Source organism: Nomascus leucogenys, chromosome 11, assembly GCF_006542625.1.
Source record: "Nomascus leucogenys isolate Asia chromosome 11, Asia_NLE_v1, whole genome shotgun sequence".
Taxonomy (NCBI): Eukaryota; Metazoa; Chordata; class Mammalia; order Primates; family Hylobatidae; genus Nomascus; species Nomascus leucogenys.
This window is the reverse complement of record NC_044391.1, coordinates 8,280,322-8,295,954: the sequence shown is the minus strand read 5'-3', so window position 1 is coordinate 8,295,954 and position 15,633 is coordinate 8,280,322. Positions and strand designations below refer to the sequence as shown.

General features: G+C 42.2%; 1 protein-coding gene across 3 annotated transcripts in view; it reads left to right on the top strand.

The window, feature by feature from the left end:
- The first annotated feature begins 3,016 nt into the window (after positions 1-3,016).
- The window catches only part of SEL1L2 (SEL1L2 adaptor subunit of ERAD E3 ligase), a 153,325-nt gene continuing 140,708 nt past the window's right edge, over positions 3,017-15,633 (top strand). For 2 of the 3 annotated variants that reach the window (XM_003252082.4, XM_030821997.1), the window contains exon 1: positions 7,717-7,848. In XM_003252082.4, coding sequence (XP_003252130.2) covers positions 7,791-7,848 — 58 coding nt within the window. In that variant the 5' untranslated portion in view covers positions 7,717-7,790. Of the gene's footprint in view, positions 3,329-7,716; positions 7,849-15,633 lie in introns of those variants that run through there. The other variant, XM_030821998.1, reaches the window with a different exon arrangement.

Below are 15,633 nucleotides of genomic sequence, written 5' to 3'. Positions count from 1 at the left end.
AACAAAACAATGAAATAATTTGCAATACTTGAAAACGCACATTAGTGGTTCTGAATTAGGACTCAAAATACTAGATCAAAAATGCTTATTTAAACATATGTGGTCTTCAGAACTCCTTAATTACTTGTTTAAACAATGAAACATACTGAAGGCCACAAATATATATGCATTTTCTTTGCCATTTCATAAAACTTTTCTTTAAAGAATGCTTCACCTTTACAATGAGTCCTTTCTCTGTGAATCAAGCATTTAAGTAGGCAGACCTATTTATTAAATGGTATGCTGAGTTAAAAATATGTTTATAGAATGCCTTGATATTTCAATGAGGTAGGTAAGCCTTCCTTTAGCTTTAAAGGACAGCTGCAAAAATACTATACCATCAGCTTCCCAGTGGGCTGAAAGGAAAAAGGTCATGCATCCCATCAGCTTCTCTAATACTAACTATGGTACTAGAAATCCTTAGCTCTTCCTTGGGGGTATAATATATATTTTATATTTAAATATTCCAAACATAGACATCCTGAAAAAAAAAAAAAAAACACTGAGATATGCATTAAAGTCTTCGTATCACAGTAACGTTTTCCTTTAACATTAAACTTCATGCAGAAATAACTTAGTTTTGGATAATTACTTTGTTAATTGCCTTATTTAATGGTGCATTTGCTTCCTTAGGAAAAAAAAATTGGTTATATATCTCCATTATTAAAATAGAAGAAAAGAAATCAAGACATTAAAAAAGATTCTAAAATGCCTGCTGGTCACAGTCCAATTGTGTAGATGTTAAATGAAGGAAATGTTATAGCGTTATTACTAGAGGAACATTGTTTTTCTATTATGACAGAAAAATAGTTCTTAAGTACTCACTATAATTTCATCAATGATTCATGTTACTGAAAACAATGTCTATGTCTTCCACTGTTTTGCCCTCATTATCATCAATTATACAAAGTCAACATTTCAGCATCATCAATAAATATGGGCATAAATGATTTTTCAGTGCTCACAAGGTAAATCCTTGCTGAAAGTGTGTTGAAACTAAAGTAACTACTACTGAAAAAAAAAAGCAAAATTATTTTACACTACTTAATCAGGCTATTATTCTCGACAGCATCTGATTTATAACACCAGAAGTGTTAGCTCTCTATATACCCATAATTAAAACATAATTAAATGACTAAACTTTCAACATTTTTAAAGATCATTTTAATTGTGTTGTTCAGTTATATTATGTTAAATCTTCCTGCAGTAAATTTGAAAAAAAAAAAAATTCCCTCCTCACGCCTTTGTTCGTGCATTGTGGCAGCAGATCCTATATAGTGGATTCTTTTCCCATATTAATTCCCTTTCTTACCTCCACTGTTTTGCCTTCATGTTCATAAAGGCCGGGACTTGTAATAAAAATCTACAGGTTTTAACGAACTATTAACAAGGAAATCAACTTTCTACCTAGTCACCCCTGTATCTTTTTGTAAAGATGAGGTACCAGGAGAAATGTGCACTACCCTCAATAGACCTCACCCTTGCTACACAGGTTTTACTGTATTTCAGCAATAGGAGTGCAAGAAGTTTTTGCTACATTTCTGTAAATAGCTAAAGAATGAAAAGGAAAGAGGTGTGAAAAGGAGGGTGAAAAACGCCAGAGACACTCAAGTTAGAATATTATCTAACTGGGATGGGGTAAGGGGGAGATCTTGGTGGGAAACGCTGGATCGGCTGGATCGTACACTTGTGTTTCTTAAAGAATCAGTACCACTGTCAATCTAGCTGATTTGGATAAACCTTATATGCACAAAATTCAGAGATGGGTTCATACAGAATGACATTAGTCACAAAATCTTACTCTGAGCAACTTCAGCCCATGAATGGGGATGGAATACAGAGAAACACACTGTTGGGAGAACAGCCCATTCAGACTTCTCTGAAGGCACTTATCCTCACGGACAACACGCTCGTTTTAGGGCTCCCCTAGAGTTCCAGGTTTCAAAAGTCACGCTGCGGCAGCGAAGGAAGGAAACCTAGACAAGGGGTAAACACCCGATGGTGGGGACACTTTGCCATTTGGGGGGTGGGGGGACAGGGGCGAGAAGGAAAGAAATGAGGGTGCAGGGAGCGCGGAGGCACAGCGGCAGCTGCAGCCTGAGCGCCCGCCGGCGGGCACGTGTCCGCGGGACACCCGGGCCGGCAGTGCCCAAGTCCCAGCTGCGGTGCAGAGGAACTTGTGCCGCGCCCGGGGCTACCGCCTGGGGGTCCCCGCCGCGAGCCAGGCGAACGCAGCACCGCCTCGGGAGAAGGTGACCGGGTGCCGAGGGCGACAGAGAGGGGCGTGCGCCCACACGTGCGCGAGCTGCAGGTGCCCAGGGCAGGCGCGTGCACGCCGGAGTACGCGCGTGTGTACACACGGACACGGGAGGGAGGCGGCACCGGCCGGGAGGGCGCGAGGCGGGAGCTCGGGCGGAGGGCGCCGCGGCACACACAGCCTGACCCCCGCCCCCACCCCAACCCCCACCGCCCGCACCCCCAGGACTCGACGGGCCGGTTACCTTTCTCCTCTCTCCACACCTTTTTCTTCTTGTTGCTGGGGTACATGTTGCCGTGGGGGTGGCTGGCTTTAAGCTGCAAGTTCCCCAGGCTCACGGGCAAACAGGGTGTGTGTGGAGTGGGAGGGGTGGGAGGGGGCACTCAGCAGGGAAAAAGTGAAAGAGGCTCTGCGTCCTGCGCTGCTCGCCGCTCGCCGCTCTCCAGTCGCCTCCCTCCTCCCTCAGCCCGCGCTCGGCTCCGGCTCCCACCCGCCTCAGCCCCGCGGACGCCGCCACAGCAGCACCTCAGAGCCTGTCAACTAGGTCACGCCTCGCGCTAACCTAACACCCGCGCAGGCACCGCCTACCAGCCGCTAGGCAGCGCCACCTCCCATTGGCTGCACTGCCCGCCGCTCTCCGTCTTCTAGCCACGGCGCGCCCCAACTTGGGCCCCAGGGCGCACGCGCAGGCGCAGGCTCGGGCTCGACGCCGAGGACGTTAGGGAGCTGGAGAGGGCGGGGCCAGGGAGCGAGGGGGCGGAGCCAGGGGGCGAAGGGGCTGGAGCTGGGCTCGAGACGGGGGCGGGGCGTGAAGCCGACGCCTAGTGGAAGAGGGAGGTGGACCGCGCTTACCCGCTGGCCTCTTGGACGTCTTGAGGGCGTGGCCTGTAGAGCCAGGTGCGCCAAGTGACTGGCGAGCTAGCGGGAAGCCGCCTCAGGGACTTGGAGGATGTTGAAGTGGGAGGAGACCGAGGGTCAACACGAATTGTCCGTGCTCACTCCAACTGCCCTGTTGAGGAGGATTTTTACCAGGTAATCTGATACTTTCCTCAGGGTGGGCAACTAAAAAAGACCAAAAGAAATGAAAGTATTGGGAAATGGTTCCACACCGTATGCAGTTGGCTCCTCAAACCTGTAGTGAAAATTACAAATTTCATTGGAATTTGGTGAAGTTTAGAAAGAACAAATGTAGACTGGGATACTCAAGACAGTTTTAAGAACCAAGAAGTTGCGTACAACCAAAATGTTATATTGGAAACACGTTTTACGTCAAAACAAATCCAGATGCCTGTTAACCAGAGCCAAGTGGTCTTACTTTATTCTACCAATTGCTTAACGTTAAGACGCAGGTCCAAAAAGCTGGCTTGATTCTGGATAATACTAACCTGGCGGGTTCTGAAAATCCAGTTTCACTGAAGTCCACCGCATGAGTAGGGTGACCTATAATTTAGAAGTTTGGTACCCTCCCCCCAAATTTGTTGTGTTTCTATGTATCAGATCATCTTCAAGGCTAATTGAGTGGATGTGGTAAATCCACATTTGTTTGGCAGTTTGGGTACTTGTTATATATATTGGGCAAATAATTATTTGGAACATATTTTTAAAAAATAATAGAAGAGAAAAGGAAGAAAGGGGGAGGCCCCAAAAACAATTGTAAGGAATGGAATATTTTTACTAGTAGGACACTCTCATAAGGATGATTCACAACATGGTAAGGTAATTTTTGTTTTGTCTTTTTTTTTTTTTTTTTGAGGCAGAGTTTCACTCTTGTCACCCAGCTGGAGGGCAATGGCTCCATCTCAGCTCACTGCAACCTCTTTCTGCCAGGTTCAAGCAATTCTCCTGCCTCAGCCTCTGGAGTAGCTGAGATTACAGGCATGCGCCACCATGCCTGGCTAATTTTGTATTTTTTAGTAAACATGGAGTTTCACCATGTTGGCCAGGCTGGTTTTGAACTCCTGACCTCAAGTGATCCCAAAGTGCTGGGATTACAGGCATGAGCCACCGTGCCCAGCCTGTTTTTCTTTTAATGCTCTGAAATATGAAAAAAATAGATAGGGGATAAATAAAGAAGTCTTCAAGAAGGAGGTGACATTTGAGCTAGTAATAAAAATATGTACTTATTTATTGGCACTAGAAATAGAAAGAGGTCTTTGATTAGAGACATTACCAGGGAAGAATAAATAAAACCTGATAATGCAATAGATTTTGAAAGAAAGGTGAGGAAGAAAAGAAAAACATTTCATAGGATGGGTAAGGTGGCAAATAGCAATGTTAATATTAAGCAATATGGGAACAGTTACAGATTTTGTAGAAAAGATATTGACTTCTTATGTAGAAATGTGAAAGGTAAGAAAAGTACATCATACTAGACACCTTCCCTTCAGCAGAGAAGCTGTTTGCACTCCAGCCTCCAGCCAGTCCTTCCACATGTGCTTTCTTAGGAACATTACACTATTGATTATCTCTTTTCTCATGTCAGCTCAAAGAACTGGAACTTTTATTGTGTGAAAGCACATTAAAAGTATGTAGAGGGCATTTGTTTCAGCATTTATTATTAATCACTCTGACAAAATACCATTATCATTCAAAACTGTTAAATATTTAACATCCCTAAAGTACCTGAAATGTGCCGTGTAGCAAACTGAATTCATGCTCCTTCTCCCAGTTTTCCCCATCTCTTTGAATGGCTCCATTACCCGTTTAGTTGAAAAATCTGGAAACCTAAGCACCATCCCTGGTACCTCTTATAACTTCACTCTCATATCGAATCGGTTGCTATACCTACACAATTTTATTGAGCAGTCTGTATAAGTCTGGAATCACTACTTTCCAATAGCATTGCAGTAAACTTAGTCTGAATTTAACTGGAAACTATTGCAAAGACTTCCTAAGTGGCCTTCATGCCCACTGTTGCACCTCTTCTGTCCATTGTCTAGATGGCATCTAGTGATACCTTGTCAGAAGTGATCACATCTTCTCACTTCTGTAAGTCATTCAATGACTGACTTTCTGATGGTCTTTACTACGGACTGACTTATGTGCACCCAAAATTCATGTGTTGAAGCCCTAATCTTCAATGTGACTAAATGTGGAGATTAGGTCTTTAGGAAGTAATTAAGGTTAAATGAGGTCATAAGGGTGAGTGAGGTTAATAGGACTGAGGCCTTATAAGCAGAGGGAGATCTCTTTCGCCCTCTCCTCCCACCCCCTTTCCCTGCCATATGAGGACACAGCAAGAAGGTAGCCATCTGCAAGCAGGAAGAAGGCCCTCACCAGAACCTGGTCTCAGATTTCTAGCCATCAGAACTGAGAAAATTAATTTCTGCCGTGTAAAGTCACCCAGTCTATGTTATTTTGTTGCATACAGGCTAATACAGTCTTTTTATAACAAATTATTAAGAATGGAGTGACTATCACCTACTAACCCAGCCTTATTTTATACTATGCTCCACTGCCACCCCCATTCCCCAGTCTCTGATTCCAGCCCCCAGAGCATCATTTCATGTTCTGGAACACCATATAGCCATTTTTTTTTTTTTTTTTTGAGACGGAGTTTCACTCTTGTTGCCCAGGCTGGAATGCAATGGCACGATCTCGGCTCACTGCAACCTCTGCCTCCCAGGTTCAAGCAATTCTCCTGCCTCAGCCTCCCGAGTAGCTGAGATTACAGGCATCTACACCTGGCTAATTTTTGTATTTTTAGTAGAGACGGGATTTCACCATGTTGGCCAGGCTGGTCTTAAACTCCTGATGATCCACCTGCCTCGGCCTCCCAAACTGCTGGGATTACAGGCATGAACCACGGCACCCGGCCCACATAGCCTTTTAACATGTTCATTGCAACACCTGGGACATGATTTGTTTAGCTGACTCACTCTCGTTCTTCATATTTCAGCTTAAACATCACTCCCTAGCAAAGCCTTCCCTGACTCTGACCCCACCTGACCTTTGCCCTGTTTCCCCTTATATGCCTTCATTGCTCATTGATTTTCCTATAAAGCAGTTTGGGTTTGTTGTTGTTGTTTTGAGATGGAGTCTCACTCTGTTGCTCAGGCTGCATTGCAGTGGCACAATCTCTGCTCACTGCAAGCTCCACCCCCCAGGCCCCTGGCCCCAGGATTCAAGCACTTCTCATGCCTCAGCCTCCTGAGTACCTGAGACTACAGGCGCACACCACCACACCCAGCTAATTTTTGTATTTTTAGTAGACACGGGGTTTCGCCATGTTGGTCAGCCTGGTCTCGAACTCCTGGCCTCAAGTAATCCACCTGCCTTAGGCTCCCAAAGTGCTGGTATTACAAGTGTGAGCTGCCATGCCCAGCCAACATTAAGGATCTTGAGAGAGAGAGAGATTGTTTTGGATCATGTTGGTGGGCCCTAAATGTAATCACAAGTATCTTTATAAGAGGGGCACAAAGGGAGATTAAACTACACAAGGCAAGTGATGACTGAGCAGAGACTGAAATGATGTGGCCACAAATCAAGGAATGCTGGCAGCCACTTAGAAGCTGAAAAATTCCAGGCCAAGAATAGATTCTTCCCTGGAGCCTCCAGAAGGAGCTAGCCTTGTCTTTGATTTTAGCCCCGTAAGCATCCTTTTGGAATTCTGGTCTCTAGAACTATGAGAGAATAAATTCCTGTTGTTTTAACCCATTACGTTTGTGGTAATTTGTTATCACAGCAATGGGAAACTAATAAAAGGAGTAAAACTGTAAATTCAAAACAATAAAATGTCTATTTCTGAAGTAATGACCTGGACAGGCTGTAAAAGTTGGATATTTTTTGTAGGCATAATTTCTCAACTAGCTCTGTGCCTTGGATATTTTTAATATTTATATGTTTTCCCTAAATATTCATTTTGATTTCTCATAGCTTTGAAGGTACCACTTGTGAAATGTCTGTATTATTTGAGGTATGTAAAGACATTGTTAAACAGTCTTTGTTTGCCTTTGTTCCAGTAAATCCTCAGCAGTTTCTAACTGGAAAAGAGGATAAAGATTTTCATCCAGATTGGGAACAAAGCAGACTTGGCCCATTGTTTCTTTTCCACCATAGCCTAGAGATATCAGCTTACAGGATGATGTCAGAGTAGTTCATGTACCTTAATTTTGTCTTTACATAAGTGTAGTTTGTACCTCTAGAGGCAACATAGAAAAACTTCCAGCACCCCTGAACACAGTTGAACGTGTGGACATGTACGAGTTGGACTTCTGGTCCCTGCCTTTCATGTTAGAGAGCCACCCCTAATTTCTAGCCTACCCCTTATCTTCAGCCAGAGGAATAGCAGTGGATCCTTTCCACAGCCTACATTCTCCAGCAGCTGCCTTCATTCTGGCTTGAAAGGAAATCCCTGGCAGCCCATTGGCCCAAGAGTAAGGAAATGGTTGCTTAGCAACTGACTCCTGCCCCCACCACAACCCTGAGAAGAGGAGCTCTTGGGCCAACCACCTAGTTTCTGCCTGTGTTACAGTGAAGAGGAGCTGCTTAAGAGATGAACCCCTTGTCTCTGTTAATAGAGATATTGATAATTTTGGGGGTCACAATTGAAAGTAAGTTTTTTTTTGTCCTTAGAGTTCTCTATGAGGATCTTTTCTCTTTGCTCAAACAGTGCCAAGGGCAGAAGCCAATTAAAAGATTAGAAGTAACTTTATCCCTAACTAACGCCATTTTTGTACAGGTACTTTAAAATGTCCAATAAGAAGAATAGATGATAATGATAGTCTCACTTGGAATAATACTTGGGAAAGGTGTGGGGGATGGGGAGAAAACAAATCTATGAGAAAACCACCACAGTAATTGTTATAAAGTAGGGATATTTAGGGCAAGTTGTTAAGTGTTATTAAATTTGGAATATCATAAAGGTCTAGTTCCAAGACTTTAAAGGAAAAATATAGGACTCAAAGAGTGTGAAGGATCTATAAACATGTTCTTTTAAAATATTTACACAATAATGATTTCACTTCCAAAGTTTCAATGTTTCCTAAATAGTTACTATCTGAAAATGAAAGTTATTTTCCATCTTGTTTCTTTGGCAATTTTTTGAGTTACTTTTTATCCAATCCTCATATAATGTGCTCATGATAAATTCAATTTAAGCAATATGTATTTGGTCCCTGGTTGTCTAGTGGTTAGAATTCAGCACTCTCACTGCTACAGCCCAGGTTCAATTCCCTGTCAGAAAAAAAGAAAAAAAAAAAGAAATATTTGGGTTTTACCCGGAAACATAAGATTGGTTTACCATCCATAAATTCAGCAATGTAACAATCACATGAATAGAATAAAAGACAAAGATCACATGATCATTCTAATCTAGTAAAAGCATTTGACAAAATTCAACAGGCTTAGGCTGGGCGTGGTGGCTCACACCTGTAATCCCAGCACTTTGGGAGGCCGAGGCGGGCGAATCACGAGGTCAGGAGATCGAGACCATCCTGGCTAACATGGTGAAACCCCGTCTCTACTAAAAAATAAAAAAAATTAGCCGGGCGTAGTGGCGGCTGCCTGTAGTCCCAGCTACTTGGGAGGCTGAGGCAGGAGAATGACGTGAACCGGGGAGGCAGAGCTTGCAGTGAGCCGAGATTGCACCACTGCACTCCAGCCTGGGCGACAGAGCGAGACTCCGTCTCAAAAAAAAAAAAAAATGAATTTGTACCCCCACCTCATACCTCATATACACAAATTAATTCAAAATGGATCAAAGACCTACACATATAGCTAAAGATTTAAAACTCTTAGAAGAAAACATAGGCATAAATCTTCCTAACTTTGGATTAAGCAATGATTTCCTAGATATGCCACCAAAAGCACAAGCAAAAAAGGAAAAACCAAAGTGGATATCAAAACTAAAAACTCTTCTGCTTTGGAGGATATCATCAAGAAACTGAAACAACAACCCATAGAATGAGAGAAAATTTTTGCAACTCATATATCTGATGAGAATTCAGTATTCAGAGTATACAAAGAACCTTACAACTTATCAACAAAATGACAACCCTATTTAAAAATGGGCAAAGTAATTGGATAGACATTTTCCCGAAGAAAATGAACAAATGACCAAGCACATGAAAGATATTTAACATCATTGGTCATTAGGGAAATGAAAGCAAAAAGCACAATGAGTTACCACATCACACCCACTAAGATGGTTATAATCAAAAAACAGGAAATTATCGGCCGGGCAAGGTGGCTTATGCCTGTAATCCCAGCACTTTGGGAGGCTGAGGCAGGCGGATCACAAGGTCAAGAGATCAAGACCATCCTGGCCAACCAACATGGTGAAACCCCGTCTCTACTAAAAATACAGAAATTAGCTGGGCATAGTGGTGCACACCTGTAGTCCCAGCTACTCAGGAGGCTAAGGCAGGAGAATCGCTTGAACCCCAGAGGCAGAGGTTACAGTGAGCCGAGATCGTGCCACTGCACTGCAGCCCAGGCAACAGAGCGAAACTCCATCTCAAAAAGAAACCAAACAAAAACAAACAAACAAACAAAAAACAACAGTAAATTAACAAATTTTGGAAGGATGTGGAGTAACAGGAACATTCACACATTGCTGGTGGGAATATAAAATGGTATAGTCACTGTGGAAAACAGTGTGGCAGTTCCTTAAAACGTGAAATATAGATTTATTAAGTTGGTGCAAAAGAAATTGCGGTTTTGGCATTAAAAGTAATGGAGAGGCTGGGCGCGGTAGCTCACGCCTGTAATCCCAGCACTTTGGGAGGCCAAAGCGGGTGGATCACGAGGTCAGGAGATCAAGACCATCCTCGCTAACAAGGTGAAACCCCGTCTCTACTAAAAATACAAAAAATTAGCCAGGCGTGGTGGTGGGCACCTGTAGTCCCAGCTACTCGGGAGGCTGAGGCAGGAGAATGGCATGAACCCAGGAGGCAGAGCTTGCAGTGAGCCGAGATCACGCCACTGCACTCCAGCCTGGGTGACACAGCGAGACTTCATCTCAAAAAAAAAAAAAAGTAATGGAGAAAATCATAATTACTTTTGCATCAACCTATACAATGTGACCTATTAATTTCACTACTAGGTATATAACCAAGAGAAATGAAGACATAATGTTCACACAGAAATTTGTACACAAATATTTATAGAAGCATTATTCATTATAGCTTAAAGGTGGAAACAACCCAAATATTGACCAACAAATGAGTAAATAAACAAATCATGGTATACACATTGGAATATACATACAATGGAATATTACTCAACCGTAAAAAATGAAGTACTGATAGGTGTTACAACTTGGACGAACCTCAAAAACAGTTGTGCTACATGAAAGAAGCGAGACAAAAGGCTGCATATTTTATGATTCTTATTTTATGAAATATCTTAAATAGGCAAATTCATAGAGATGGGAAGCAGATTACTGGGTTAGGGGACGGCAGAGGGGAGAATGGGCAGTGACTACCTAATGGGTACAGAGTGTACTTCCAGGATGATGAAGTTTTGAAACTGTAGAAAGGCAATGGCTGTACAACACTGGGAATGCACTAAATGTCACCTAATTGCACACTTTAAAATGGGTAATTTTGTGTTATATGGATTTCATCTCAATTTTTTTAAAATGTTGCAATGCTTTGGAAAACGGTCTGGCAATTCCTCAAAAGGTTAAACATAAAGTTACTATATGATCTAATAGTTCCATTCCTAGGTATACATCCAAGAGAATTGAAAACATGTTTCCATACAAAAACTTACCCATAAATGGTAGCATTATTCATAATAGACAAAAACTGGAACTAGCCCAAATGTCCAACAACTGATGAACAGAACAACAAAATGTGCTATATCCATACAATGGAATACTCAGCAAAAACAACAAACGAAGTATGATATGGATAACCTTGAATACACGCTAAGCAAAAGAAGGTAGACACAAATGGCCACATATCATGTGACTTCCTAGGTATGAAATGTCCATAATAAGCAAATACACAGAGACTGAAAGTCGATTACTGGTTACCTAGGCCTGGGAGGTATGGGGGAATTGGGAAGATGATGACTAAGGGGTACAGGATTTATTTTTTGGGTAATGAAAAATCTTCTGTGATTGTGGGATGTTTGCACAAATTTGTGAATATCCTAAAGGCCATTGAATTGTAGAGGGAGAAAATAAATCTTTAATGAAAGTTATACACCAGGAGTATTGGGGATATAAGAATACCTAAGAACAGTCCATATCCTTGAGCAGCTTAGAGTCTCAAAGAGAAAAAACAAAATATTGAATGAATAAATTGTAAAGTAGGTAATAAAACAGAAGCATTTACAGGGTACTGTAGGGCACAGAATGAGGGAGAGGTCAATTCTAATGGTGTGTGTAGTAGTCAGAAAGGCTTCACAAAGGAAATGGCATAGACAGAATCTTGAAAGATTAGTGAGTGTTCACCAAGCAGGCAAAGGAGAACAAGAACATTTCAGACCAGAAAAAAGGACCAAAGACACAGAGGAATGAAAGAGCATCATCTATAATAAGTGTATCAGTTTGCTGTGGTGTAGTATATGAGAAGCAACTTACGAGGCTGGAGTGGTAGGCAGGGACTTTGTATGACAGGCTATGAAGTTTGGGCTTTATGCTGGGAGCAATGGGTAGTCATTTCAGGTTTACTCCCTGAAGAACATGAATAGAATTATGCCTTAGAAAAATGACTTTGAGAATAGAATAGTAGCTACTAGATGTGAGGGTTGGGGGAGAGGGGTTATCCAACGGTTTTTTAAACAGATACAAAAGTATAGCTAAATAGGAGGAATAAGTTCTAGGGTTCTATAGCGCTATAGGGTGACTATATTTAACAACAATTTATTGTATATTTTCAAATAGCTAGAAGAGCAGATTTTGAATGTTCCAAACACAAGAAAGTGATAAACTTTTGAAGTGAGAAACATGCTAATTACCCTGATTTGTTCATTACACATTGTATGTATGTATCAAAATATCACACTGTCCCTCCATAAATATGTACAATTATTATATGTTAATTAAAAACAATAAGAAAAGCAAAAAATATTTAATAGCGAAAAAAGCAAATATTTAATGCCCTTTAGCAAAAAAGAAACAAAAAAGGAAAGAAGAGGAGAGGAGGGTGATGGGAGCGGAGGGGAGGGGAGGGAGGAAGAGAGAGAGAAAGAGAGAGAGAGGGAGACTTTGACAGTAGAGGATTGGATGTCGCTGTATAACTCTGGTGACAGTGTAACTAGTAGGACATTATTGAATGGTCCAAACAAGAAACAATGAAGACTTAAACTATAGCAACAGCAGTGGGAACTGAGAAGAGTTGATGGATATCAAGGCTAGAGAGATTATCACAGAAGTCCAAGGTAACAGAGTGCTAAGAACATGGGAATTGCCAACAATGCCAAATGCCAGAGAGAATGGGGAAATTAGAGTCAGCAAGTGACCATGAAATTTAATACCTTGAGAATTTTTATGTTTCCAGGACAGTTTCAGTGGAGAAGCATGAACAGAAACCTGATTTCAAGGCTGAGTGCGATGGCTCACATCTGAAATCCCAGCACTTTGGGAGTCCAAGGCAGGCAGATCACCTGAGGTCAGGAGTTCGAGACCAGCCTGGCCAACATGGTGAAACCCCGTGTCTACTAAATATACAAAAATTAGCCAGCTGTGGTGGCGTGTGCCTGTAATCTAAGCTATTCAGGAGGCTGAGGCGGGAGAATCACACGAACCCAGGAGGCGGAGGTTGCAGTGAGCTTAGATGGCGCCACTGCACTCAAGCCTGGGTGACAGAGCGAGACTTCATCTCAAAAAAAAAAAAAAAGGAATCAGATTTCAATTGGTAGAAGTGAACATGAAGAGAGAAAGTAGAGACATAATGATTATACAGAGTTCTTCCTGGATTATGGCAGTGTTCAGGATCAGACTCTAGCTATCAATAGATCATTCATTAATTGTGGGTGTATAGAGAACCAGGGAAGGAGTTAGTGGGAGCGAAAACAGTTGTTTTTTAAAAGCTAGTGCCGGCAGGGCACAGTGGTTCACGCGTGTAATCCCAGCACTTTGGGAGGTCAAGGCGGGCAGATCACGTGAGGTCAGGAGTTTGAGACCAGCCTGACCAACACGGAGAAGCCCCGTCTCTACTAAAAATACAAAATTAGCTGGGCGTGGTGGCGCATGCTACACCAGAGGCTGAGGCAGGAGAATCGCTTGAACTCGGGAGGCAGAGGTTGCAGTGAGTCGAGATCGTGCCATTGCACTCCAGCTTGGACAACAAGAGCAAAACTCTGTCTCAAAAAAACAAAAACCAAAACAAAAACAGAAAACAAAAAACAAAAGCTAGTGCTAAAACACCTAAGATTCATACGTAAAATTAGCCCTTAACCTCACTTTTTTCCCTCTCTCTGCCCCTCTACCCTATTTCTCAAGGCAAAACAGACAGGTCTACCCTTTTTCATTCAGATACACCTTGCAAACTTGCATGTTGCCTTTTTATTCATTTTGTCACTTGATACTCATTGTATTTTGATTTTATCTATATAAAATTATTGAGGGGGACATAACTATGCGATTGTCCCTGACTCTACATTCACCTAGGGAAATTCTTAAAAAGTCACTGAGATTATTTTTCCCTTTTGGTAAATCCTCAGAGTAAAATAATTGAAAATGACTGAAGGAATGAACAGTCCATCCCAAAGTATATGGCTTAGAAAAATGGAAGGAAAACTAATCATGTTAAACTAATCATGTGTTTTTTTCTCTCTTCACTGTATCAACTTAGCTGCCGCTTTTTTTTTTTTTTTTTTTTTTTGAGATGGAGTATTGCTCTGTCGCCCAGACTGGAGTGCAGTGGCACGAACTCAGCTCACTGCAACCTCCGCCTCCAGGGTTCAAGCAATTCCCCTGCCTCATCCTCCCGAGTAGCTGGGACTACAGGTGCCCGCCACCACGCCCAGCTAATTTTTGTATTTTCGGTAGAGACGGGGTTTCACTGTGTTGGTCAGGATGGTCTCGATCTCTTGACCTTGTGATCCACCCGCCTCGACCTCCCAAAGTGCTGGGATTAAGGTGTGAGCCACCCCGCCCGCCCTGCTGCTGCTTTAAGGTAGTGTAAAATATATCACTGAGGCAGAGAAAAGGCATTGCCAGGAGTTCTGGCTCTAGATCATCCAGGGTCCAAGGTTTCCTGTCTCCCATCTATTTCTTTTCTTTCTTATTTATTTATTTACATCTCTCTTAAAAACAATTTTTTCTTTTTTTAATTTTTTGTTTACAATGACAGAACTTGCTACTGTCTCGTTTTTTTTTTGGGTTGGGGGCAGAGTCTCATTCTCTCTCCTGGGCCGGAGTGCAGTGGCACAATCACAACTCACTATAGGCTCAACTTCCCAGGCTCAAGCATTCCTCCCACCTCAGCCTTCCAACTAGCTGGGACCACAGGCGTGCACACCATGCCAGGCTAATTTTTGTATTTTTTGTAGGGATAGGATCTTGCTATGTTGCCCAGTCTGGTCTTGAACCCCTGAGCTCAAACGATCCTCCTGCGTCAGTCTCCCAAAATGCTGGGATTACAGGCATGAGCAACCATGGCTGGCCTCATCTATTTCTTTCTAGTACTAACTCCTATCATACACTTCTGTGATTAGAAAAGCAACGCAAAACAAAAAGTTAATAGCAACTCTCTCAGAGCAGCTCTCTATCCCAGTTGAAAGGGGCACGTAGCTCATCAATCTCACAGTAACCAGAAGCCAGAAAGAAGTTGCCTCACAATCATGTCTAGGTCCCTGTCTGGTCCAGAAGGAGGCCACGTAAAGACCAAGCCCTGGACATGTTGCAGAGGAAGCTGAGCCTAAGCAGTACAAGCAGGAAATATCCTACTGCTTCAGAAATGTTCTTGCTTCTACCAGTGCTATTTTGAATAAGCTATGGAATAGAGAATTTCTAAATTACCTTTGCTTTCATTAAATTCTTTTATGTTGTACCTGTAACCAGGGAAAACATAAACTGCAAGTGTCTGGAGCATCTCTCCTTGAAAAGAAGCAGGAGAGACCAGGCGTTATGATAGGATTGATGACTGCAAGAGAGAAGTTTGATAACTGTGTTATGTGAGGGATCAGTAAAAAAGCACGTTTTTCTTTTGTGAGTTTCCTGAAAGTTATAAGGCTTTTTCACATCTTCGTATCTTAGATTCGTCTGAATGGTTACTGATTTTGTATTTTTTTCATTGACAAATATTAATCGTATATTTATGGGGCACAATGTGATGCTTTGATATATGTATATGTTGGGAAATGATTAAGTCAAACTAATTAACATATCCATCCCTTCATGTAAGTACCATTTTTTGTGGTGAGAACATTTGAAATCTACT